Source organism: Neovison vison, chromosome 5 (genome assembly GCF_020171115.1).
Source record: "Neovison vison isolate M4711 chromosome 5, ASM_NN_V1, whole genome shotgun sequence".
Taxonomy (NCBI): Eukaryota; Metazoa; Chordata; class Mammalia; order Carnivora; family Mustelidae; genus Neogale; species Neogale vison.
The window spans coordinates 17,415,533-17,443,250 of record NC_058095.1 but is presented as its reverse complement, the minus strand read 5'-3'; the positions used below and the strand labels follow the sequence as shown (position 1 = coordinate 17,443,250).

Sequence of the window (27,718 nt, the reverse complement as noted above, 5' to 3'; positions counted from 1 at the left end):
GCTGCTGGGGGCCTGTGTTCGAGGGGAAACGCGGCTAGAGGAGCCGAGCACCCCTCCCCAGAACAAGGCACCCTCAGCTGGGACCTTCTCTCTGTTCCCCCGCACCCAGGGCTGGATGCATGCATATGATAAAAGGCAGCAAATCCCAGGAGCGCCCGTCACCAAGAGACTCCAGAGGACCCAGAATATCTCATAGGGTCTGCGGCCCCATGAAGGCCCCATCACTCGTCCCCACCGACGATAATCAGAGGATAATTGTGGCAGTGACTGCTCTACGTTAAGCATGTCCGGTATGCAAGGCCCTTTCTAGAACGACCGTCTAAGCCCCCCAGCAACCCCGCACACCCCATAACCTTCCTGCCAGCCCCTCCCTTCTCCTTCCCTCCAAACTCCTCACCTCTGAGGCCTCCCTGTGCTGCGGGCTGAAGCTGGGCTTCTCCTCCTCCTCCAAGGAGCCTTCTCTCCCTTCCAGAGGCCAGGTCTGCACCCTGCTTACCCAGCCCCCCACCCCCACCCCCAGTCATCCCCTAAGCACCCTGTACTCGTCCCTTGTCAACACTCATCACACTTTATTTTTATTCTGTTTTTTATTTTGTTTATTTTCAGGGGTAAGAAATGCATTCCCATGGTTCACAGTCCAGGATAGGGAAAAGCCTCCTCGCTCTCTCCCAGCGCTGTTCCCCAGCCACCGAGTTCAGTCGCCTGGCCTGGGGCGAGCAAGTTGTCAGTTTCATCATGCTGAACAGTGATGACTTGTTTATCTGTCTTCTGTCCTTTAGGAGCTGGGACCCTGCCTGCCTCGTTAACTGCTTCATCCCCAAGACCCGGCACAGCGCCTGGCACATACAGGCGTACTGTGATGCAATCTCTCTCTCTCTCTATTTACCTTTAGCTACCCATCCCCCTATCTACCTATCAATCATCTATCCATGTAGGGCTACCTATGTAGAGCTTTCTGTCCCGTTCGTTTGTTTTAATGAATGAGGCCCAGAGAAGAAAGTTAACATGGCTGCTTGGCTCACCTAGAATTCTGTTTATCTGACTTTGAAAGACTCCCTATCCTTTCTTCTTGGACATTTAAGCACCCTTTGGGAAGTGGATCCTGATTTCGTTTTTTTAAATCCTAATTTGTAATCGGAACATAAATAGTATTCCTCAAAAAATGATCACAAGAAAAGGGCCACATAGCAGGAAATAGTGTCTCCCCACTTCGGAGGTTCCATGCTGCCTGCCCAACTCCGATCCCAAGGATATTAAGGCTGTTGCTCACCTTGGGGCTCAGTTTCCTCATCTGTAAAATGGGAAGAGCCCATTAGGTCCGAAGTTCTCTGGATCTTTGGTGTGTTCCCTATTCTTACTCTGTCCAACTGGTACTGCTTTAAGTCAACACTAAGATGAAGTGCTAGCTATGAGAGCTTTTTTTTTTTTTTTTAAGATTTTATTTATTTATTTGACAGAGAGAGATCATAAGTAGGCAGAGAAGCAGGCAGAGGGAGAGGAGGAAGCAGGCTCTCCCCTGAGCAGAGAGCCTGATGTGGGACTCGATCCCAGGACCCTGAGATCATGACCTGAGCCGAAGGCAGAGGCTTAACCCACTGAGCCACCCAGGTGCCCCCTATGAGAGCTTTTTAACTCAAGTGGATGTTTGATACCCGGGCAAGAAATGCATGAGGTGGGTGAGGTCAGTTTTCTGTCAGTTCTGTGCTCTGCACCAGCCAATCTGGCCATGTCCTAGCTCTGGCCCAGGCCCAGGGTCAAGGATGCACAGCTAGGGGTCCTCTGAATGGCAGGAGGGAGAGGCACGGGAGTCGCTCACCTGGGGGGAAGCAGGTGGAGTGGAGGGATGAGGACCTCCTTGGGGAGGGTGGTTGACCCACATACCATCTTTATAAGGAGAGCAGCCGGCTACTTTCCAGCTGATTAGCTCTTTCCCGGCCTGGGGCTGCAGGAAGTAGCTCTAATCTCGGACAAGCTCCCGGCTTGGGCTTCTGCATGGCCTTGTCACTGATGGTGGGGCAGCCAAGGGTCCCGGGAACTGGGAAGGTGAGGCCCGAGGGAGCAAGGGGAAGGAAAGGGAGGAGAGAGAAGGACAGGGAGCATGGCCAGTGGAGAGCCAGGGTGTCCAGGGTAGGACACTGCTAGGGAGGGAGCAGTAGGGAGGGCAAGATTCACAAATTCATTGGTTCTTTCATCTTTTCATTCACCCAATAAAGCCAAGAATGTCAATACTAAGAGGTATTTGCTAGTCAAGATATATGCAACATGTTAAGAAAATGTAAATGAGCAGGCAGACAACAATTTGATGGGTTGCAGGAGTGGGGGAGTTAGGGGAGCCTGCAAATTTCACTAAAGGTATTTAGGCCAAGCATGAAGGAAGCCTAGATGTCAGCCCCAAGCCCTCCCCACCCCTGTGGCCCATCTCTTGCCAGACCTCCAAATCCTGGTCTGGCTACACAGTGCCCTCACTGGGTCTGAGTCCTAGGTCCACCACATACTTGCTGTGTGACCTCAGGTCAGTGATCTAACCTCTCTGAGCCTCAGTCCTCTCAGCTGTAAGGGAGGGACAACACCAATTTGGAGGGCTGTCTTGGCGATTCAAAGAGGGCAATGCATGGGAGGCAGTCAGCAAGGTGCTTGGCACCTGCACAGAACATGCTCGAAGCAATGTCCTGATGACATTGGCAGTATCAGCGGCAGAAGCAGCTTCCTTTCCCCAATCCTGGGCCTGTGTCTCTGGGCAGGAGAGGAAAGCTGAGGCTGTTCCCAGCATCTCCCATGCCTGGCCCCCAGCCTTTGGGGAAACATGAGAAGCAGAGCTGGAGGATCTAATGTGCGCCCCCCCCACGCCCCTTAATCCTTCCTGAACTTGGGGGGGTGGGGAGTGGGGGGGGCACGGCTGTAACACCTGCACAGCTCTGACATCTCCCGCCTCTGGGCAGAGAAAGCAATTTCAGAAATGACATGTTGCCAACAAGCAGAAATCAGCTTCTGAATTAAACTGTGTTGGCGTCAGGTGACCCCAGGCTCGGAGGGCTGGCTGCATGAAGACAGCTGAGATTAGGGCCTGTCAGCCACTGGAGGGGCTGTGCGGGAAGGGGTGCGGGGACCCGGGGGCTACCGTTGGCCGCCCTGGACTTGTTCAGACGGGGGCAGGAATTTGGACTCTGGGTCAGGTTCTCCTGTGACTCTGACCGGCCTCCACCTCTCACCAGTCCACTCTGCGCGGTGGGGGCGGGGCGGGAGAGTCCGGCCCAGCTCCCCTGGGCCCGCTCCAGCGTAAACACATTAATGGGATGGAGAGAGCCAGGGAGGAATGTGGGCCTCACAGCCCCTGAGGACTAGAGGAGGGACGGGCCGTGGGGGGGCGGGGGGGTAGGCGGAGAAGGGATCAGACACCCTAGAGGCAGTCAGCCTCAGCTGTGCAGGTATGCATAGAGGAGAGAGAGGGAGAGGGAAGAAGGACTGAGCGAGAGGGAGGGGACACCACCAACCACACTGAACCCTTGCAATTTCCCGATGCCGCCTTCTCCCTGGCGCCCTGGTTTCTGCACCAGCCGTGCCCTGCTCTTGGGACAAGAGGTGTCAAGAGGTTGTTCAATGGCCAGCCCTAGAGTGTACTGTAGGGCTTTGGGCATAGCAGGGAACCTCTCTGAACCTCTGTTTCTTTATCTGTGCAATGGGCATCGTGTTTGTATACATCCCAGGGTTGCCAGGGGGACTGAAGGAGAGAACCTGGGAAGGGCGCTGGACGTCCAGTGCCATGAAACATCTCTCACACAGCTTAGCACCCAGTGACCTCTTCCCTTGCCTGTCTCCATGCCCATGACCTCCCTGAAGCCTGCAACTCAGCCTCGTCACCCGGGCCACCCCAGCACACGCCTGGCACCGGGTTTGCTGAGCGAGCAAAAGGGACTACAGGAAGGGACCCCATTTGAGAGAGGGAGCAAAGTAAAGGCGGAGAATGAATGGGAAGGTCAGTAGGTAGGTAGAGGACCCCACCCCGCTGCTCTCACTCCTGCGTGTCCCCCACCCCGGTCACCGCTCTGGGCCTTTACAGCCTTTCTCCTGGAGCCAGGTTTTGGCAGCCAATGCTTGCTTGCTGGCTAGACAGTGACTATGTCTCTGTGACCAGAGATCGGACTTGCAGGATCATTTCATGTGTCTTCAAGAGTCAGTGGGGCAGAATAATTGACCTTGGGCCCTTCTCCAGAGCTCTGGGACTTGGGGTTGTGCTCCACAGAGCCAGAAGCCCAGCAGAGAACAGAACACAGATCGCAGGCGTGGGGATCTCAGGGGGGTGAAGATGGAGTTGTCAGCACCGCACAGCCTTTAAGGTGGGAGGCAGGCCTGTGAGGCCGGAACAAGGCCATCTCATGATTTCCAAGAGAGGAAATCTCTGTCCCCCACCCCACCCCACCCCTGCTGACCTACAGACCTCTCCCACCTGCTACAGGAACTCCACTGGGAGAGGGCATCGCTCCTCACCCCAAGCTCAGCTGAGTCATCAGAGAAGAAACCCAGAAATCTGAGAAGATTCCAGAGGGCAGCAGGTGACAGCTCAAACATGAGGAAGGCCCTGAATTTGAATCCTGGTTCTGCCACTCACTCAGATAATGACGAAGCTCCCTAGACCTCAGTCCCCTCACCTGTAAAATGCGGGTAACCATTCTTGGGGCACCTAGGTGGCTCAGTTGGTTAAGCATCTGACTTCAGCTCAGGGTGCTGTGATCAAGCCCCACGTGGGGTTCCCTGCTCAGCAGGGAGTCTGCTTCTCCCTCTCCCTCTGCCTCTTCCCCTGTTCGTGCTCTATCCCTTCCTCAAATAAATAAATAGAATCTTTAAGAAAAAGGACAGGGGTAACAATTCTTACCCTGCAGCGTGGATCATGAAGATTAAAAGAAATACCAAGGGGAGTAAGGAAAAAGGGGAAGCTCTTCCTTATAGAAGAATGCCAACTACAAAATAGGTGGGGCATGACAGAATTAGAAAATCACCATTTGCAATCAGCTTGGGCAAGGACATCAAGGGATGCTGGAAGTTTTGGGTAAAATGTTTGTTGGGCAGCAAGATATTGCCAGGCTCCAAATATCCCCCCACAGAGGAATCACGAATCACCTGGGTAAAAGGTCCGCATCATATCAGAGGGATCTGGTGGAAACCACCTGACCCCAGCGATGAGACTTAGCATCCCCGGTCTTGTTGACGAGCAAACATCCCCACGGCTCCTCATGGCCCGCACAGAGAAGAACGCCCATCACCCAAGGAGATTCCTTGCCAAAATGTCGGACCAGAATCTAGTCCTAAGGAAACAACCACAAACATCTCGATGGAGAGACAGTCTACGAGACAGCTGGCCTAAACCCTTTAAAATACCAATGGGATGAAAACAAAGGCAGGGGGACTATTCTAGATCACGGGTGGGGAGGGTAGGCAGGAGAGGCATGACCACAAAATGCAAGGCCTAATTCTTAAGTGGATTCTGGATCTCTCTCTCTCTCTCTCTCTCTCTCACACACACACACACACACACACACACACACGTTAGAAAGGACAGTTTGAGGGACAACTGCAGAAGTTTGAATAGGGAGTGTGTGGCTGATAATATTGGGTCTTCTATGTGATAATAGCCTTGTGGTTTTTTTGGAGAACGTTCTTGTTCTTAGGAGATGTTTGACAAAGTATTTGAACGTCCTGGGGGTGTGCAGTGTTCTTACAAATGATTCAACAAAATCGGAAGAGAGAAGCAGGTCAGTGTCTTTAAAAGGGGGGATACGGTATGCAAAATATCCGCTCCATGATTGTCTCAGCAAGCAACGGTCCCCAGGGAGAGATGCCCTCACTGAGGACCTGTTTGGGGACAGGTTTATGGGCAGGAGCAGACGGAGGGAGGCCAAAGGCAGTGTAGAGTAGAAAGAATGTAGAGTTTGGAGGCGAAGACCTGCGTTCTGTGCTGTGTGACCTTTAGTGAGTCTCTTAACCATTTTGTGCCTCAGTTTCCTTATATGTAAAAAAGGGAAGAAAGGTGCCTGCCTTGGGAAGCTCAAGTGAGAAAACAGGTAAGAAGAAGTCCCTTGGAACACTGGAATCTGCTGTGTGGACACTTCTGTCACCGATTGGAACCAGCCAGCCCCGGGCCCCGAGGGACATGTTAGGACGGGCATGCACGTAGAGGCATGGGTGCCTTCCTGGTTGGGCTGGACCACCATCTGGCTCCCTCTCCGGGGACCTGATGTGGATCACAGCAGGGCTGAAGAGTGGTGGTCGGTGGGGGACGGGGAAGGCAGCTGCCAAGCCCTCTCTGCGGCCCTCTGCTCAATAAGGGGCCAGTCCCCCGTCACGCCGCCAAACACAGTGGTGGTGAAGGCCATGCCCTTCCTGAAGCATACTGGGAAGGCAGTATGGCCAGAGAAAGGAACTCAGGGGCTCCCTCGTAAAAGGGCCCAAACAATTGCTCAGTTGGGCCTCTCATTTCCCCTCCTGGGCCCTAAGGCTCCTGCTTTGCATTATCTTGGCCTCCCCGCCCCCAACCTGTGTTGCTGGCCTTGGGGTGAAGATGTTAGAAACTCTGATCGAGTTCAGGAAGGGACCCAACCTCCAGCCTGGTCTGACTTAGCATGTAACCTTGGCCGGGCCACTTCCTTTCTCCAGGCCTCAGTTTACCCAGAATCCATAAAAGGGGGGGGTGGCAGACCAGAGAGGGACCAAGCCACACTTTGAAGGCCAACAGATCTGACATCCCTGCTTCTTAGTGGCCTTTGAGAGCCTTTACTGGTTGTGTCCAATACGCAGCGTTATTGCAATAAATCAAGACAAAGTGGGTACAGATATCTGATGTGGAGTTTATTGTCTCTCTCCCCCCGTAGAGTGTCAGCCCCATGAGGCGGGGACTTGGTTTCGCTCGCTGCTACACCCCAGTGCCCAGAAAGGTGCCTGGAGCTCATTCAGGGCTCCCGCATGTGATCGCTGATTGAGCGGATGGACGTCACGTGTGCTCAGTATACAAGAGCTCCCACTGGAATTCCAAAATGTGCTGAGACAAAAAGCACGTGAAGTTCATGGTTGTTGAGAGAGGAAACTCTGGAAAACAAGAAATAATCTTTGGGGCTGGCATGGGTCTGCCTGTGGGCCTGCCAGGCAATGAAAGACACAGGGACACAGGGCTGATCTGGACAGGGGGAGGGAGACCATGTGCCCACAGGAGCCAGGCAGGAACATCCATTAATGAAGTGGACTGAGGTGGGGGCTACTGGGTAAACTGGGAAACCCTCCCCAGGTGGCTTCTCTCCTAGGGCTCCCTCCCTGTCGCTGACTGTGACCAGGTAAGAAAGCAGATCCCGTTGGCCAGCGCGACTGATTTCACAAGGCAAGCCCCAAATCCAATGGAAAACAATTCATTTTTAAGAGAAAACAAGAGCAAACAAAACCCATCTCCGGCCCAGGAGGGGCCCTATGATGTGGCCCAATCCTCTCGAGCAGCCCCTGGGGTCCTTGCCTCCGCTTGGAGAGATGCTGATGTGTGTCCAGATCCGAAAGGCCAAGATCACAACACAACTGAAGCAGCAGCTACTTGCCTGGGATCTTGGGCTCAACGTGTCTCCATGCTTTGGGGCTCCTAGGCAAGTCAGCTCCCACAGTGCTGGACCCACGCAGAGTTTTAGTAAATACTTGTCGAACGGACGTCCTCAGTGTGACGTTGGGCACAGCCCTCCAGTTCTAAACCCTGTACAGTATGAACCCCCTCTCCCCGCTCCAATTTAGGGATTACAGGGGAAATCAAGCGGGATTAAAAGGACAACAGTGTTTCTGAAAATCGGAAGTGCTTTACAAATGGAAAGTGTCATCGTTAGTCTGAGCAGGACAGTGTCACTGGAGCAGAAGAGGGGCCTGGGACCCAGAAGAACAGAGAATTTACAAAACCTCCACAAGGAAGATCCGAACCGAGCCCACCAGGCCTCACGCACAGAGGGGATGCGTTCTGACCGGCACCAAGACAGGCTGATTGCAAGAAACTCCTAGACACCCCAGCCTCCTGGGGAGGGAACAGCTGGGGAACAGCTCAGAGGCGGCCCCTGTCTGGAGCGGTGTCTCCCCAGACAGAAGGCTTCTGACAGCACACACAGCCCCCACAGGTGCTGCCCATGAAATATAGAAATTATATAAATATTATACATAAATATTTTCTCATATATCTTAGCTATATAAATTATTCTCTTTTGCCCTAAAAACTACATATGTGAGGTAGACCAAAAAAAAAAAAAAAATATATACCCTGTGAGCATTTCCCTTAAAGCTGTAGAATGAGGGGCCCCCGCAGGGCTGAGGTGGAGCTTGGGGGCACCCAGAAGAGAAAGGGGTGGAGAAAAAAGGGCTAGAAGAGACAGAGGGATCGATGGGGGGCTTCCCCCATAGGCCGAGGGGCCCTCAGAGCCCACACCCGTGCTATTGGCCTAGTTCCTCAGCGTTGGCGGCCAGCTTCGTCCTTGGTCCCTCAGAGTCTGCCTTTACCCTCCTGCAACCCCAGCCAGCAGGGGGGTCGGGGTGTGGATGGTCGGTTGGTGGATCAGGCCCCTTCTTCTTGTCTGGGAGCCCTCTGGGGCCTTATGCCGAAAGCTGGGGTCTCAGAGGAACAAGATGGATTGGGCTGGCCAAGAAACAGTCTCCACACAGTAGTGGGGGAGTGGAAGAACCTAGAAAACCAGCCCGCTCTCCTTTTTGCTCTTCTTGACAAGAGGTGGGCCAGCTGCCTGGGCCAACGAGGTCAGTCCAGTGAGGGGGGTCTCTGGTAAGTTTGGCTTCTCCTCAGGCTTCTCCTCAGAATCTCTGCAGCCAGAGATCCTTCCAGCGTCCCACAGGCTGCCCTGACCCCCCAAAGCCAGGGAAGCTTCTCAGCCCGGGAGGTCCCAGAGAGCCCGGACCTCCTTCCTGGGCTCCCACTGGTGGTTTCTGAGCCTTGGGCTGATTCTGAAGTTTCTGCTCAGCGGAGGGTCAGCAACTCCGGGTTCAGGGAGAAAGGAAGCTGACAGAGGGCGCGGCAGGGCCGGCAAAGCGGTCAAGGGCTTCCCGAAGGAGGTCACTTCCTCCCAGCTGGCCCTGGGCCCTGCTCTGGGGAAGCACTCAGCTTCCAGCGGAGTGACCCCGGCAAGGTCCTGGTTCTGAACCAGAGAGTGTGTTCTGCTAAATGGGAACCCTCCAGCCTGGCAGGTCCAAGGGGCCTGTGTGTGTGCACGCGCGCGCATGTGTGTTTGTGCGCGTGTGCTCCCACACACTCCCGCACACTCGTGCATGCGTACCTGGGTGTATGTACCAGTTACTGTCTCCTCCTCCCACACAGGACCTTGGTGGGTAGCACTGGAAATGTCCACAGGATCAGAGGAAATTAGCAAAGTCGCTTCTATTCCTCAGGTAAGAGCCAGAATGGGGGCCATCCGTGAGTGAAGGGGGCCCCCAAGGAACCAGGCTTAGCCAAGACGTTCCCGCGCCTGTAACTCCAGGGCAAAAGCTTAATTAGATGAGTAGCTAGCAGAGTGGCAATGTTAAGCAGAGTCAGAACTCTTCTGGGTCACGGATGTCAGCTGTGTTGGGGCCTCACGGCACGGGTGGACCACGGCCACAGGCAGTGGACCAGACCGGGCTTAAGGGGAGGCTGAGAGACTGAACTCCCTGTGTCTGTGTCTCTGCCTCAGACCAAAGGCTGTCACCCTTTCCTGGGCTGGGACTAAAGTTTCCCCAGCCGGAACACAGGGGAGGGGTCATTGTCCCTCTGTCCAGCCTCGGTGCGCTAGCTGCACCCACCCGGGGACTGTGCGACCCCATCAGCCTCGCATCCACTAGGGCTCTTACCGAGCAAGGCTGGGTGGGTGAGGACAACTCAGCTCTCCAGGCAAGAATGAGACCTCGGGGACACGGGGCCCTGGGGTATGTATCTGGCTTTCTGCGAACAAACAGCCCCTCCCTCCCTGCCTCTCCCCCAAGTCCCCCAGGGGTAGAGTTGCATGGCCCCCAGGGCTCACTGTGACCTGAGCAAGGCCAGGAGGACCCATCCTGGCCAGGCTCCAGCAGACACTGCCTCCCTGTGCCCTGCTGGCCCAGAAGCTCACCTCCCAACCTCTTGCTGGCTCTAGGCCACTCACCGGAGGAATGGAGAGAGCAGGATGTCACCCCTTTAAAAAACCTCCGCCCTGGCCTCTTCTTGGTCTCCCTTATTCCGCCCCACACCTCCTTTCTGACTCAGCGCTCCTGCTCTAAAAGGCTGGGGCCCTCCGTGCTGGTGTCCTCCCTCCCCCCAGAGCCTCTCTCCTTGGAGTGTCGAGGGAGGGAAAGGTGGCTGAGCCCTGCCGAGAGAGGAGGCTTGCGCAAGGGCACGTGCCTCAGGGAGTGCCTGCCTGCCCTGTGTCCCTGCCTGGGGGGGTTGCTCTCAGTGGCCAAGCGCCCAGTGGGGTCCTGGCAGCACCCCCGGGCACCCTGGGCAGCGGGCCTAGTGCTTGCAGGTGTATATCAGCTCCTCCCGCACGCACTGCTGGCACTCCACGTAGCAACACCACTGCACCTGGCAGTGGCAGGAGAAGGCCACCAGGCGGCTCTGGGTGTCATAGCCCCGCCCGCAGCACAGGCTGCTGCAGCTGGCCTCCCGCGAACACACCCGGCCCGCCGTGCCCGGCGAGTACTTGCTGGGTCGGCAGAAACTGGGCGAGTCTTCCATGTAGACCAGGTCCCCGGGCCGCGGGGCCAGGCCCTTGGTGGGGCTGCCCGGCCGGGCGGGGGCCCACAGCTGCAGGTGGCCCAAGGCCTCGTTGGTGGCGCTGGACACCTTGACGGCGGAGTCATAGCGCAGCTTGAGTGCCTGGCCCGTCTCGCGGAAGGGGGAGAGCTGCTTCCAGCAGGTGCGCACGGCGCAGGAGCCTGACACGCCGTGGCACTTACACGTGGTCCTGAGGCCACTCTTCACAGCCTGCCAGGAGAGAGACAGAGTTGCGGGTGTGGCCGGGGGCCCGGAGCCCATGGCGCCAGCCCTCCCCCAGAGCATAGACCCCGGCAGGGATGTGGCAGCAGGATGGGCAAGAGACAGCGGAAGGGGGCGAATAGGACCGAGCTAACCCACGTGCCACCTTTGTGCAAACTAGCTCAAGGCCACCCTTCTGCTGGGCCACTGTGCCTTGGGGAGAGCAGTATGGGCCAGATCTCAGCCCCTGCTCCTTCCCTTGGCCCAGAGTCCTTGTGGCGTACACAGCTTGCACAACTGAACGTGGCATACCTACACAGAGTCAGCAGTGAGGACACAGAAGTCAGTGTCCTCAAGAACTGGAAGCCGGGCCTCTCTCAGCCTCTGACCCCGATAGACTCAGAAACTTTTTACCCTCCGGTCTCCCACTGCTGTGTGCCTCTGCTAAGCCCCTTCCCTTCTCTGGGCCTCCTCCTTCTTTCCATCAGTAGGATGGAGGACATGGGGGTGTTGCACCAGATCAAAGTTTTCGAACTACATTGGCTTCTAGCACGTCCAGGAAGGCCTGTCCTGGGAATGGAGACCCTTCTCCAAACCTGTTTGGGCCTCATCAGGGCCCAGTCCCAAGCCTGGCTCCCACCTCCTGCTTAGCCCACAATAGTGCCCAGGACCCTTCCCTCCTTCCTGGCACCCGGTAAGGGCATGTTGGTGGAAGGAATGGGGCTCCCGCGGGGACAGCTGCGTGTGTGCTGAGGGGCCTGCTGCAGACCTGGCCGGCTGCACGGGCACCCAGGCGGGGGCAGGGGCAGGGGCAGGGCTCTGGCTCCAGGCAACGTGCTCACCTTGATGCCCACGTGGGTGTTGTGAGCATCCGCCCGGGCCCGCAGGTCTTTGCTTCCTCTCTTGGGCCCCAGGAAGTTGCTCAGGAACTTGGTGCTGTACTTGAGGTTGTCACCGCACACGCCCCACTGCCAGGCCTGCCGGCTCTCCAGGCCCGGGGAATCATCACAGGTGCAGCGCTCCATGCGGCCGGCGCTGCAGGCCCGGGCCAGGGTGTGGGTGAGGGCGGCTGAGGACACTGCGTACAGGAAGGCCGTCTCCTTGAAACCTGGGCCAGGCACCCAGGGGGTCCCGGAGGGAGGAGGAGAGTGGGCTCAGAGGCTGCCTTTGCCCTCTGAGGGCAGAAGAGGATGGTGGGGGTGCCATGATGAGCCTGAGGAGGGCCATGTGGACCTGAGGACATGGCTCGGGGCAGCCTCCTATCGTCTGTCCCTTAGGCTCCAGCTACAGGCTGCCCTTTCCATAGAACTTTCCGATTCACTGTGGAGTATATGCCTGATTCCCAGGGCAGCAGACAGCGCTTATTTCCTCTAGAGGAGGACATGAAAATGCAAAGAGAGGTATCTTGGGCACCTGGTGAGGGGCAGAGCTGAGGCCAAACCATTGACCTTGACTCCAAGTCAAGGTGCGGGCAGACTGGACCAACCCATTTCTGAGGTCCCTGATCCCGTAAGTGTTGTGGGAGTCAGGATGCCGCTTAAACGTCACTCTCTGCTACCTGCTTGTGCAGCAGACCCTCTGAGAAGTGACTTGCGTTCACTTCTGGTGGTGTTCAGGACTGATCACCCCACCCCCTGCCAGGGACATTGCTACTCCCGTACTCTTGCAGGGGCATAACCCAAACCCAGCTGCCCTCTGCCTGCACTCTAGGGTCCCTGGGTGCCGGTAACCGTGGTGGGAAAGTAGCATCAGCTCCATCCTGGGCCCTTCCCAGCCGTGGAGAGCAGCTGGCCTATAGGAGTGGCCTGGCTCCTCCTATAGACCATCACTGCCTTTTCTAAACGGCCCCTGCTGCTTGGCGACAGAGTCACACACCACCGACCTCCTTCCCCCTGGGGCTGTATGCTCTCCGAGGCCGAGGCCGGCGGGGCAGGTTCAGCTCTGTGCTTCCAGCATCCAGCCCAGTGGCCGGCTCGCTGCGAGCCTCACCAGATGCTTAGTGAATGAAGTGTGGAGGGACGCAGGGAGCGGGGACGAAGGTGGGGTGTGAATGGAAGGAGAGGAGGGACCGATGGACCGATGGATGCGATGAACAAAGTCACGGGTGAATGAAGGAACACATGAATTTGGCCCGTCTCAGGCTATTTGGTCCACTGTTACCTGCCCTCCATCGTTACATGTTCTTGCCCCGTGTTTGCGTGTGTGTGAGTGTGCGCGTGTGTGCAGGAGACTGAGGGAGGGGACTGGGGGACCACCTGTCTCATCTGTGGACTCCTCCTCAGTCCAGGAATAGGCTGTGCCTCCTATGCTCCCGGGTCCCCCTTGCTCCCCTACTCGCCCCAAACCGAGGGAAAAGGCAAGGCCTCGTTAACTCCCGAGTCTTCTCCTGGGGACTATGCTAGGTTCACGAGGGCAGCGTGGCCAGGGGTGGGGGGCGGGAAGGGGCCTCCTCCCCAGCCATCCTCCTCCCCAGCAGTCCTCCCCCCACAGTCGTCTCCCCCCATCCCCGCCCCAGCCCTCCTCCCTACCTCTCTTGAGCAGGCCCGTCCTCCCCTCCAGGCTGCAGTTCCAGCGCTCGTGTCGGAACTGGAACTGGCACTCGAGCAGGCTGAGGTGGGCAGCGTCCTGCAGGGTCTCGGCCAGGCCGGGCTCCCTCCTGCAGAGCTGCTTCTGCCGCCGGGACAGCTTCAGCAGGTCGCACTGCTTGAGGTGGGCCCCACCCTGCGCGGGGGCTTCGGCGGTGCCCAGCCCTGGGAAGGGCGTCAGGATCTCCCGCCCAGTCAGGCTAGGGGGGAGTGAGAGAGGGAGACAGTGAGTGACCCTTGGGGGTTCTGATGGCAGAAGGCGGTAGGGAGGACAGGGGACAAGCAAGGGGGAAGCAGGCTCTCTCAGGGGGCTTCATTTGTTCCCTGCTGGGTGGTGGGCCAGCCCCATGCACTTATGAGCCCATCTTTAGAGTAGGAAACCCAAGTGCTTGGAATAAGATCTCGTGCCCAAGTTTTCCAGATGCCAACGACTCTGTTCTTCTTAGTCATTCCATTTCCCAAACGTGCCCAATCATAAAACTCATCTGGGTGCTTATTAAAAATATAGATGCCTACGATCCACATTCGGCAATCCCGATCCTATTGGTCTGGAGGGCAGCCTTGGGATCTGTATTCACCATGTACCTTGTGCAATGTCCCTGGTTAGGGACATTTGGGAAATACTGCATAGAGTATTGGCTGCCGCCTGGAGGGGAGAGCCACGTTTCTTGGAGGGGGCAGGCAGACATAGGGAGGTGCCTGGCAAACACTCCGCAATTTCCCTGATACCCTTCTCTCCCTCAGGTTATATAATACGGCTCCCCAGGTAATCCTGTGCCCGCCCAACCTGTTTCCACAATTCCCAGCTAGATCTTCAACCTTCTGACCACTCAGTGCCTGTTACAAAGAGATGCGTAGGGAGTACCTGGATAGAAGGAAAGAAGAGAGGACGGAAGGAAGGAAGGACGGACAGATGAACTGACAGATGGGTGGGTGAATTTCCATCATGCCATCCCCTCCAAACTTCCTGTTCTACTATATCTGAAGTCTGTGGATTCTGAAGTCAGGCTGCCACTTCCTAGCCCTGTCACCTTGAAGCCTTGGTTTTTCTCCTCTGGGATCCCTTCCCTCTCCTGGGGCTGCTGGGAGGATTATACAGAAAGTACCAAACATGGTGCCTGGGACACACTGGTCCACCTTTCCACTGGCTGGAGTATGTCAAAATTCTTTCCTCTCGCAAGATGCTTTATTCTTTGGTCTGGGCAGATCATCCCTTTGTCCAGATAAGGAAACAAGTTTTTATGGAGAGGCAGATACTGGCCTGAGCCATAACACAGATGAGCAGCAAGGGAGGAACTACTATCAGAGCTCACCTTCCCTCTCCCCAGCAGCCCTCTGTCCTGTCCCCTCCTGGCCCTCAGCATGGTAGAATATCCGCCGTTCCAGGAGAGGTCCACTCCCCCTGGAGCCGAGGACACGGCTCTCCTGTTTGGAGCCACCTGACCCGTGTGGACATCTGGCTGGATGCCACACTGCCCCAGGGAGAGTATGGGTTCTGGCCAGGCCCCAGGTGCCCCCAGAAAATGCCCGTAGATTCTAAATCCATCAGATGCAGCCAACCCAGTGTGGAGCCTATCTCCGAAACCTCTGAGCAGAGACAGATGCTATCAGGCTCCTCCTGGCCCAGCCTGGCCCTAGGCTCCCCTGCTAGACAGGGTGAGGGCCAGGACCTGTTAATCATTAATCTGGGGGCAAATGGGTAAATTTCCGGTCCACCAGGTCTACACCCAAGCCCCTCCCTGCAGCCTGGCAGGAAACCCTTAGAGCCTGACCCTTGGCAGGCAGGTCCAGATGTCAGCTCTCGCTGAGGAGGCCCCACCCTGCCTGGCTTCCAGTAGGAAGGGCGCAAAGGGAATGGGAGCCAATGAGTCCCGCAAATGTTCTCCTCCCCACAGCAGGTGCGGGTGTGAGGGAAAACTCTGCTCACGCCCGTCCTGCGTTTCAGAAATTGGGACCTCCCTCATAGCAGCTGGTGGACAGTTGAGAGAAAAGGCAGGGAGTGATGGGAATTGGGAACAATGGGGTTGCATATCCTTCCAGGTCTGTCTCAGATGCCATCCCAAGAATAATAGCTATGATTATTATATCATTAGAGCTACATCTTATACTTTCTGTTATATAATTTAGATCATCTCTATCAGGTTTTGAGTCCTTATTACTAAGACCTTTAAATTGCAGGTACCTGCTGAGTTGGCTGCCCACTGGTTGTTCCTGTCTGCCTGGCTACCCTATGCCTGACCATTTGGAACCATGTGACCTGCTGTTCCAACCTTGTGATTGGACCAATGAGGATCACATGACTCAAGCTGGTCCAATCAGTTCTTTTTCTGGGAATTTGGAATTTGAATTAAGTTGCGCATACAGTTGGTTTCTTTCTTTCTTTCTTTCTTTCTTTCTTCCTTTTTTTCTTTCTTTGGGTGATTGGGCTTGTCACTCAGGAGATAAAAAGAAGAACCTAGTCCAGAGAGAGAGCGAAACAATGAACCAAACACATGGAGAGAAGCAGAGGTGAGAGCGGGAGAGAGAATTTGGGGAGCTTTTCAGTCCCAGCCACAGAGTCTTCTTATGGGCAGCTGTATTCTTGCCCTCTACACTCCTGTCTCTAGTATAGCGTTAAGTCTTGGAGAGATTGTCTAACCAAGGGTGCTCTCACTGATCATGACCTTTGGACAGCGGTGAAGGACTAGCACGCCCCATCCTGAACCTGGGAGCCACGCTCAACAAATACCCTCTCTCCCAACCATTCGCCCCTATTTTTTTTTAATTTCGTGTAATAGACCCTGTGATTGATGGCCCCAGAAAAGGTCCAGTATAAAGTCGGTTAATTTTATTAGCAGTAATGACACTTAGTAGCGATTAATGATCAGGAAAGGCAGCCAACCGCATAGAGGCCTCGGGCCACACTGGGCCCTGGTCTGCCCAGGGCTGCTCTCAGAGAAGACTCCCCTGGGACCGCCTGAGGAACCCCCTCAAGGCCTTCGAAGACAGCTGGGGGATCTTCCAGGACCCAATTTCCTTTTTCTTGATTTCCTATGTTGTGGCTGGGATCAAATTTCCTTTGAGGAAATAGTGCCATGACATCAAATTTAGAAAACCCCTTATTCCCTCAAATGGTGTTAGTCAGCTAACAGACCCCTCCCGTAGTATCTGCCAGGGAAGCCTTCTTCCCGGACCTCAGAAGAATTCTAGCAATCGCGGGTTCCCATCCATTTTAGGGTCTGTAGGCCTGATCCCCTCCCCTTGAAGAACCCACATTCCCTGGCACTCCAGGCCTGAGAACCCCACCCCCCCCAGCCTCTCTGCAAAATCGTAATTGCCCACATGTCAGTTGGGACCCGTGGGGGTAAGATGTACACCTGGAAAAGATCAAGTGAGCTTTGTCAGTCATACAAATCCAGACAAAATTTGGAGTTTTCGTAAAGACACAGCCCTGCGGGGGCGCCTGGGTGGCTCGGTTGGTTAAGCAACCGCCTTCGGCTCAGGTCACGGTCCCGGAGTCCCGGGATCGAGTCCCGCACCAGGCTCCCAGCTCCATGGGGAGTCTGCTTCTCCCTCTGACCTTCCCGCCTCTTATGCTCTCTCTCTCAAGTAAATAAATAAAATTAAATTAAATTAAATTAAAAAAAAAGACACAGTCCTGCGGTCAGGTCAGACGCTCTCCACCGAACAAGTAGCCAGGGTTCTGAGCTCAGGAGCAGGGAATGAACACTCTGTGAAGTTTCTAGCTGCTCTTCTGGGCTGTGGGATGAGTTCTTCCAGGGTTCTGCCTGACTCAAGGGCTCCTGGGCCATCTGGGTTCATGCTACCCCCCAGCAGGCTCTATTTGCTTCGGCCCAGCCCGTCTCCCCCTTTCCTGCTTCCAGCGGGGCTTCCCCAAACTGACGTCCAGACCCTCTTCTCCTTGACAAAAGCAACAATCGCATGTGATCAGCTCCATTCTCCTCCCTTCTTTGCCTCCAGCCTGTGATCCTCTGCTCTCTGCACCCTCAGACCAAAGTCTTAGTTTAATAACAAGACCAGAAGTCCTCACCCCTACACAGCAAGACGTCTCTGGCTTTGACTCCAGCCCCGGCTGTTCCCTGGGCCACCTTGTCTCCTCCCAGGGTGGGAAAAGTCAAGGCTGCCCCTTGGGACTTCACCTCACATACACCCGTACCCCCAGATCTCCTCTGCCCGTTCCCAGCTCTTCCTGCCCATCCACAGTTTGGGCTGAAGTTGCCCCACCTGGGATGACCCCGAAGGAAGGAAAAGAAGGTTCTCCCAGGATTTGGAGCAGATGTCCCAGGAGGCTGCTTTGTTTTACCTTCAACAGGACCCCAGTCATCACCAAGCCCCAGAGAGAAAATGGAGCTCACCTTGCACTAATCCCCCACCACCTGCTGGAGTAGGGGACCCCAGGGTCTCAGGCCCCCAAAGCTGTTCTGGCCTGGGTGGTCTGGTCCCAGGTCTGCCCTCACTCACTGGTGACGTTGGGAATGTCAACTCTCCTGCTGAACTCATTCCATCTAACAAATACACGCTGGCTAGCGGGAGAGCATGATGGGATCACACTGCCCGGGTTCAAATCCCGCCTCCACCTCTTACTAGCCAAAGCACCTCGGGCACCTTGGACAAAGCACTTCTCTGTGCCTCACCTATAAAATGCAGGTCACCACAGCACCTACCTCGCAGGACTATCTGGAGGATTAAATGAGTCAGCACTTGCACGGGGCTTAGAACAGTGCCTGACACATAGTAAGCTCCAGAGACAAGTCCTTCCCCAGCACTCACTCTGTGCCAGGTGCCATGTTGGCCTCGAGGACACACTCCTGCACCTGAGTTTTTGGTCTAGAAGGAACTTGGTTGGACTCAGCCGTACTCCAGATTCTCCCAAGGCCCCAAGAAGCAGAAGAGAGACTGAAGTGAGAACCTGACCTTGGTCTAGGCTGGCCTAGGATGGCCAGCCTCATCCTACCCGTAGTAAGAGTCCTGAGGGGTGGGAAGGAGGTAGGAGGAAGGTCCCCAGAGCACTTCTGGCTGGTTCGGGGTAGGTTGGGGGTGGGGGGGCGGAGACCAGGCAGGTGTAGTGCATTTCCCATCACTTGGGGGCGCCTCAGGCGCTGTTCTCCCCCCCCCACTCCCTCTTGTTTCTGCTTGAGAAGGTCTGATGGTTCCAGAGGAGGTCACCACCAGGATGTGGGTGAGTGAGTGGGTGGGTGGTGTAGGACAAGCCTGGCGGTTCCCAGGGCACCAGGTAATGCCAGCCTGTCTAGACCCTTAGCTGGAGGGGCCAGGAGCTGTGCCTGGCACCAGGGACCATGCCAACTGTGGGCAGCTGCCTGGGAACCAGGAAAGCCTTGCCCTGCCTGGAGCACTGGCCTTGGACCTGGAAAAACCCCATTAGATGCTCCCGATAAGAGGCTTCCGCTGCACGGCCATTTGCATGGTAAGTGCTCCTTTGTGCTTTCATCTCAAACATTTCGGTGCACCTCACAGCCCTCACTAAATCCCCTACACATCCACCCAGCCCACCCCCTCCCAGGGCTCTCCACCACCCATCTCTTCCCAGCAGGGAGAGTTGCCGAGGGCCGTGCCTGGCCCTGGAAGAGAGAGCATTTGGCTCCTCTGCAGAGAGGGGGTACCCTCAACACCCACTCCAAGCTTCTCTCCCTACTTTCTGTCATGCCGAGAAGCCCCCAGCATACCCTGGTGAGGAGTGCACATTCCCTCCATCCTTCAGACTCCTTTCTCCTCTCCTGGATTCCGTGTCAACCTCATGCCTCCTCCAAGACCACGTCCTTAATGAGCAGCCTGGCCGAGTCGCCCGCCACTTGTCATATTCTACCTCTACTCCTTTTTTTTTTTTTTTAAGATGATTTATTTATTTCTTTATTTGAGAGATGGAGAGAATGAGCAGGGCCAAGGGCAGAGGGAGAGAAGGGGAGAAGCAGGCTTCCCAAAACAGGGAACCTGACGTGGGGCTCGATCCCAGGACTCTGGGATCACGACCTGAACTGAAGGCAGATGCTTAACCGACTAAGCCACGCAGGCGCCCACCTCCCCCACTCCTCCAAGCTCCAGCCCCCTTCACTCACCCCTTCACTTAAATATAAATATCAACGACTTTATTGAGGGTCAGCTTCAGGCCAGGTCTACCCACGGAAGACTGAAAAACACAAAAGATCTCTCACTATCTCCCTGTCGCGGGTCCCCCTCAGCCCCTCCTGGCTCTACCCCCATTTTCCTCCCCAGCTCTTAAGTTCAGAACTCCATGAACCTACCTTGAGGACTGAATCTGGGCACCACCTCCCCCCTAGAGCCCATCCCCAGAGCCTCATGCCCCGCCCCAGCACTGCCCTGGCTCCCAGAGAAAAGAGCCCAGCTGTGGGCTTTGTCTCTCCCAGAACAGCTCCACTTCCTGTCTGCAGCCGCTGAGGATGGCATCTCGGCAGACGTGTGCTCACAGCTAAGTGGGCAGCAAGCAGCCCGCTCAGCAAGCACGCTTTGCATCTCAACAGTCTCGGTATTTTGAGCTTGGCTGGTGCAACATCTGCAGAGGAAATGTTTCCCCCTCCTCCTTCCTGTCTCATTCCCTCTCCACTCAAGCTCAGGCAGAAGCCCCAGAGGGGAAGCCTTCATCCCCAGCACGCATGGATCGGGTGGCGCAGTGGCCACTGAGGGTCCCTGTGTGCAGGGGGCTCCCTCATCTCTAGAGGCCCGAGATTAGGAACATCTTCCCCAGCTCCCTGGCTGGGTCCCAAGGCACACCACTTGAAGCATTATATTTTAAGGCTGAAGAAGACCTTTAAGGTCACCCAGGCCAGAGGTTTTTGCCCTGATAGCTCCTGAGAGGTATTCCAGAGGTTTCTGGGGACAAGCGGGAGGGCAAGGCGTTTGCCAAGGGTGCAGGTCTCTGCTTTGACCTGTCTGGTGCCCTGAGAGTTCATGTAATATTTATTGCCTAAGGTGACCCGCTGAGTTAGTGGCAGGACAGGGATGGGATTCCTCATTGTTTCTGTCATGCGTGGTGGGTTCTGCTTTCAGTTTCACTGCAGCACTTCAGGGAAGTAAAATCAGCACCACTACAGCAAAGGTCCAGGATGAAAGAACACAAGACGGGTAGGTATGAAAGGAAGGCAATCTGGTCAGGACTCCTCTGGGCTCCTGGGCAGCTAAAGGGAGAGAAGTCTGCTTTGTTTAAAAGACTGCTTTTTCCCGGTCTAAAACTCAGCTTCTTTTTGGCTAAAAATTAGAAATAAAGCTTAAAGAAGTGACCTGCTTATTCATACTAAAGTGTGAGAGTCTGATACAATATTAGTGCCTGAGAACCTACTTTGCTAGATAGAAGGAAGATCATAGGAGAGGATCTAGGATAATGAAGAAACTGAAGAGGAAGGGGAAGCTTAGAGCAAGGATGGGGTGGGTAGAGAAAAGAGTGGCTAGAAGCCTTAAGACAAGCTTCCCCAGCTTCTCAGGTTCACAAGCCCAGCCCTGACCCAGGGGAGGAGTAGTTTAAGGGATACAGGATGGGGACTGCAGGAAAAGGCAAGTAGTCACTAAGAATGTCTCTTCTTGTGGTGGCCAACAGTCCCATCTGGTTGTGCCCCAACCTTGAAACCCTGGCTCCTAGGCTGGGTAACCGACCAAGTTATTGAACCGTATGTAGTACGTTGACCAACTAGCCAACTGGGCAGGCTCTGGAGTGGTCAGCCTCTTCCCCACCGGTGGGCAGGCAGGCTCAGGCTAAGCTGGGGGCCCTGGAAGAACCAGGCCCCTGGGGAACACCCTGTGTGTGATCCTTGTGTGATGAGGGTAGTTCACTGTTGGTGGCTTCTCTGGGAAGAGATGTCCCAAGCTGTCTGTTCCATTTGTCCTCCTCCAGGGCCCAGGGGTGGTCCACACCTCCACACCTCTCCTCTCAGCTCCAAGGACAGCAAGAGCTACCCAACCTGGTGAAGGAGCCACGTCCTGAATGTGCCTAGGGAACACCTGAGTGGTCAGGACGGCCCTCAGGGATGAAGCTCTAAGGGGCTTCTTCTTTGGGAATATAGAAGCACACACACACACCCCCAACTACCACCAACACCACAGCAACACCAGGACATCTTTCCACCTTAGAATGTCCTGCGCTCAGAGCCAGGTGCGGCTGTAGCAGAGGGTCCATCCCCTCCGGCCGTCGTTTTTGGTTCTTTTTTTTTTTTTTTTCCTTTTTCTTTGCATTCTCTCATTTTTTCAGATATAACATCCTTAGTTCTGTGTGGTTGACACTCTTTTCTTCCTCCTCAGAGCTGCCCAGACTCTCCAAGTAGCCTGTAAGCCCCTGGCAGAGGTCCTGGTTTCTCTTACCCTGAAGTCTGCTGTCCCTAGCTCAGATTCTCCACCCCAAGCACGTACTCCTCAGACACCTGCTGGCGCCCCCACCCCCCCAGGCCCATTTCCACACCCCGGCCTCCCTGCTCTCTCACTCCCAACCTGCAGGGGCCACCCGGACTGACCCGAACACCCCCAACCTTCGCAAGTTCGGCCCTGCGGGCTCTGGGGGGCGTGGCTCTGGAGGGGTCAGCCTGAGGCCACGCCCTCCCGGGCCCTCCGACTCTGACCACTGGCCGGTGCTCTCCCCAGGGCCTGATCGGGGCTCTCAGTCAGACCCTGACTCCGCCGGCAGCAGGCTCAGCCCCTCTAGGGACTGGGAGAGCCAGGTCTGTTCCCTCCGACCTCAATTCCTTGGGACAAGCAGTGCCAGGCAACTGAAGCCTCCCTTTGATACCCAGTGAGGACCCGACAAGAACTTGGCCCAAAAGTCTTTCTTTAAACCTCAGCTTGCACAACTTCTAGTGGTGACACGTGCTGAAAATTTACCCCAGGTTCACAGACCTTCCTTCACAATTCCAGCTCTAGGAAGCGCAACCACTAAAGATTTTTATGCAGTTTTGGTGAATTCCTACCGCAGCAAGTCCTGACCTGAACCCAGATGCGAACAGTTTATGGTCTGACCGTTTATCCCCACATGTAGATATTTTCCTGCAAAAATAATAAAGTGTCTGATTATGGGGTGCTGCCCTACACATGGTATACACATTATATTACCCTTCTAAAATTCAAAAATTCTTGAATTCTGACATGACCTGGCAGTAAAGCGAATGTAACTATCAAGAAATCAGGCCTTCTCTGCTCTTGCCCGAAAACCAGTCTCTTTAGAATTTCCAGGACTCTAGGGGCGCCTGGCTGGCTCAGTGGGTAAAGAATGTGACTCTTGATCTCCAGGTAGTGAGTTTAAGCCCCACGTTGGGTGTAGTGCTTATTTAAAAAAAAATAAATAAATAAAAATTCCAGGACTCTGAACATGGTGGTTTAAACCTATTCTTGCTCTTTGAGACTCTCCACCCTTCCCCTTTGGTCCTCATCTCTCCAGTGAGGGGGCTTGAGGCAGCTGTCCTACCCCCCAATTCATCCTGGCTGCCACCAGGATTCCCAAGAAGGCCAGTTGTGGCTGACTTCTAGAATCCGACAGAGGCAAGTCTCTGCTCTCTGCTTTGTTTCTACTTCCTATCCTGACAAGCGGCCAGGTCATAACAAAGCAGTGTGTGCTCGAGAAGCAAGAGCAAGCAGGAGATGGAAGAGCAAATACGATGGGGCAGAGGGAGATTCTGGGGGAGAGGAAGGGCCCACGAGAGGAAGAGGGGCTGCCCATCTCGACATTCACTGTGGACCATGAAGCAGTGTTACCGACTGTAGGGGGCTCAGCCAACAACAGGGCCCCAACCCCTTGCCTAAAGGGAGCTATGCATGAATCAAAGACATCAGCACATGAAAAGAATGGGTAGCAAAGCAAGTGTTTAAGACCAGCAGTGCAAGAGATGGCTAGGTCATAGGCCAGGGGAAGGATGTGGGTGACAGAGGGGAGGGCTCAAGGGTCAGAGCTGCCCCCAGGGGTGGGGCACAGAGGCAGCAGGAGGCCGGAATGATGACAAGGTTGACTCTGGATGCTGACAGGCCAGAATTCAAACTTCAGTGTTGCCAACGACTAGCTGGGTGACTTTGGGCAAGGCACTTGGCCTCTCTGAGCTTTTTCCCCATTCACCTGTATAAAGAAAATTCTACCAGCACCTACCGCCTGGGATGTCACAATGGATTAATGAGATCATGCACATAAAATGCTGAGCATGGAAAGGATTTGAATTATACAGTGATGGGGGCAAAAATGAAGAGAGAAAGAAACATGGGACATCGAAGATGCTCCTAACTTGGGAGGCTCTACGGCCAGATCATTAGATTTCTTGAACTCTTTATACATGGATAGCATTTCAGCAGTTTATATGCACTTATTGAACTATAACAACCCTACAGGTTAAGGATTAGCCCATTTTAATAGATGAGAAAACTGAGGTTGGAGCAGTTAATCGACTTGGGGCGCCTGGTGGCTCAGTTAGTTCAGCAGCTGCCTTCGGCTCAGGTCATGATCCCAGGGTCCTGGGATCAAGTCCCACAGCTGGCTCCCTGTTCAGCAGGAGTCTGCTTCTCCCTCTCCCTCTGTTGCCCCCCCTGCTCGTGCTCTCTCTCAAATAAATAAATAAAATCTTTAAAAAAAAAATGGTTAACTGACTTGACTTGAGTCACATTAATAAATGGTTGGATGAAGATCTGAACTCAATCTATGTGACTCCAAGTCCAGTGCTCCTTACACTGTAGCAGGGCCTCAGGCTACCTCTCTCCCTGCTTACAGTGATGCTAGGGTGGGGTCACCCTCAGAGCACCTGGCCCACCTCCTCCTGAGCCCAACTTCTACCCGAGCACATAATCCTAAAGGCACCTGGACCTCTCTGGCTTACAGGATTCCAGCCCCGGAGTCCCCCTGATTGCCTGCCCTCCTTAGCCTTCGAAAATCCATCACTCTCCATGAGGAGGCTGATTTGACCCTGAGCCCAACTACAGAGCCCAACTCCTCCTCAGGGGTGGGGGTTACAGCTCAGCCAGGGACAAGCCGGCCTAAATTCCTTCCCCAAACACAATGATTCTTATCAGTGATGTTTGGCTTTCAATCCACCACCCCAAAGCAGTAAAATTTCTTTTACCCTTTCCTCCCTCCAACGCTGTTTTTGTTGGGACCCAATCAATTTCTTTAAAAAAGTGTATTTAAGTCAAATCAATACCATCCAAATACAAAAAACACTTAGGAATGTTTTTCAATATGTCTACAGCCTATACGCTGAAAATTACAAAGCATTGCTGAAAGAAATTTTAAAAGCCCTAAATAAAGAAGATATGCCTGTTTATAAAGTAGATTCAATATAGTTGGAATGTCGAGCTTCTAATAAACTGACTTAAAGATTCAATGCAGTCCAAACAAAACTCCAGCAGACTTTCCTATAGATATTGATAAGCTGATTCTAAAATTTATGTGGAAATATAAAGGACCTAGACTAGCCAAAAGAACCTTTTAAAAAGATTTATTTACTTATGTATTTATCTTAGAGAGGAAGGTGGGGGGGACAGAGGCAGAGAAAGAGGGGGAAAGAGAGTCCTGAAGCAAACTTCCTGCTGAGCATGGAGTCCAGTGCAGGGCTCTATCCCAGGACCCTGAGATCATGGCTCAGCTGAAATCAAGAGTCACACGATTAACCAACTGAGCCACCTGGGGGGCCCCAAAACAATTTTGAAAGAAAAAAAAAAGAGGGGGGTACTTAGAGTTCTTGGTTTCAAGTCTACTATAGCTACTATAATCCAGACTATATGGTATTGGTATAAGGATAAACATATAGGTAAATAGAACAGAATAAAGAGCCCAGAAATAGAATCTCAAATGTTGATTCAATTAATTTGCAACAAAAATGGCAACAGAGAAAGGACCATCTTTTCAGCAAATGGTGCTGGAACAAGTGGATGTCCACATGGAAAACAATAAACTTTGACCCTGACCTTAGACAAGTCACATAAATTAACGCAAAAGGAACAAATAAACCTAAGTGCAAAAGCTAAAACTATAAAGTTTCTGGAAGAAAACATAAGAGGAAATCTTTACAGCCTCTGAGTAGACCGAGATTTCTTGGGTAGGACACAAAAAAGAATAAATCATACAAGAAGTTGTAAACTGTACTTCATCAAAATTAAAAACTTCTGTTCTTCATAAGATTCCAATAAGAAAATTAAAAGGCAAAGGGTGCCTGGGTGGCCCAGTTTTCAAGTGTCTGCCTTCGGCTCGGGTCATGATCCCAGGGTCCTGGGATCGAGCCCCATATCAGGCTCTCTGCTCGGTGGGAAGCCTGCTTCTCCCTCTCCTACTCCCCCTGCTTGTGTTTCCTCTCTCGCTATGTCTCCCTCTGTCAAATAAATAGACAATTAATTTAAAGAAAAGAAAATTAAAAGGCAAGCCAATGATACGGATGAAATATTGCCAATACTTTCGGACAAAGGACCTGGATCCAAAATATACAAAGAACACTTACAACTCAACAAAAGAAGAAGAACCCGATGAAAAAAAGATATTCAGATGACTAACATGCAGGTGCAAAAATGTTCAACACATGGAGTGCCTGTGTGGTAAAAAGTCAGTTAAAAGTCCTGGTTTGGGCTCAGGTCCTGATCTCAGGATCATGAAATGGATAGACCCCCACATCAGGCTCTGCACTCAGCACACCATCTGCTTGAGATTCTCTCTCTGCCCCTCCTGAGCATGCTCTCTCTTTCTCTCTCTCTCTCAAATAAATAAATAAATCTTTTAAAAAAGTGTTCAATATGCCATTCATTAGTGTGAAAATGCAAATTAAGACCACAATGAGATATCAATACATATCCACTAAAACGGCTGAAAATTATGACCGCCAATCATTGACAAGAGTACGGAGTAATTGGAACTCTCAGACGTCATTGCGTAAAATGGTACAATCACTTTGGAATATTATTTGACTCTTTCTTATGAAGTTAAACATAGGCATTCCATATGCTCCAACAGTCAGGTCCTAGGTATTTATCCAAGAGAAATAAAGTCATAAATCCACTATGTACATGTACACAAATGCTTATATGAAGCTTTATTTGGAATAGCTCCATGGGCGCCTGGGTGGCTCAGTCATCAAGCATCTGCCTTTGGCTCAGGTCATGATCTCAGGGTCCTGGGATCAAGTCCTGCATCAGATTCCCTGCTCAGTGGGGAGCCTGATTCTCCCTCTCCCACTCCCTCTGCTTGTGTTCCCTCTCTTGCTGTGTCCTCTCTCAAATAAATAAACAATTTTAAAAGGAAAAAAAAAAAAGGAATAGCTCCAAACTGGAAACAATCCAGATGTCTGTCAACTGATAAATGAAGAAACATATGATGGTATGTCCATACAGTGGAATACTACTCAGCAGTAAAAAGGAATGTGCTACTAATGTATGTCACAATGTGGATGAATCTTAAAAACATTATTTTGAGGGGTGCCTGGGTGGCTCAGTGGGTTAAAGCCTCTGCCTTTGGCTCAGGTCATGATCCCAGGGTCCTAAATTCAAGCCCCACATCAGGCTCTCTGCTCTATGAGGAGCCTGCTTCCTCCTCTTTCTCTCTCTCTCTCTGTCTCTCTGTCTCTCTCTCTCTGTTTCTCTGCCTACTTGTGATCTCTGTCAAATAAATTTAAAAAATAAAATAAAAAATTAAAAAAATTAAAAAGTCTAAAAAGACAACAACATTATTTTGAGCAAAACAATTAAGACACAAAAGGCCATCTACCAGATGATTCCATTAATGCGAACTTCTACAATGGGCCAAACTGATGTATAAGGACAGAAGGCAGAGAAGTGATGATCCAAGGCTGGTTGGGGAGGGCTGACTGCAAAGGAGCACAGGGATCCTTTGGGCTGATGGAAGTGTTCCATGCAGTAATTATGGTGGTGTTTACACAAGGCTATGCATTTGTTAAAACCTGAACTGTGCACTTGGAATGCATGCATTTTACTGCATGTAATGTTGATCAGAGAAAACACAGCAGGTTGAGTTTTGCTTTCTTCATGATGATGCCACCTCCATGTGCCAAGAAGATGGTCAGAGCCCCAGCAACCACCAAAAGTGAGCCCCTACAGGCACCCAGTCAGGCCGCTTTTCATCCATCATTTCAGCAAAGCCTCGCATCAGCCTTTAAGATAGGTGTTACCATCACCGAAAGCTCAGCAAGGTTAAGACCTTTGCCTGAAGCCACATAGCTAGCAAGACAAAAAGCCAGGATTTAAATTCAGATCTAGCTGAGTC

At 53.4% G+C, this 27,718-nt stretch overlaps 1 protein-coding gene across 1 annotated transcript; it reads right to left on the bottom strand.

Moving 5' to 3' along the window:
• Positions 1–10,425: 10,425 nt before the first annotated feature.
• On the bottom strand, positions 10,426–14,105 carry WNT9B (Wnt family member 9B). Its single transcript, XM_044250214.1, has 4 exons — positions 14,041–14,105; positions 13,468–13,835; positions 11,782–12,047; positions 10,426–10,948 (listed from the first exon to the last, which is right to left on the bottom strand). The coding sequence occupies exons 1-4, from the start codon at positions 14,103–14,105 to the stop codon at positions 10,475–10,477; spliced, it is 1,173 nt and encodes a 390-aa protein (XP_044106149.1). The 3' UTR covers positions 10,426–10,474.
• Between the last annotated feature and the right edge of the window lie 13,613 nt (positions 14,106–27,718).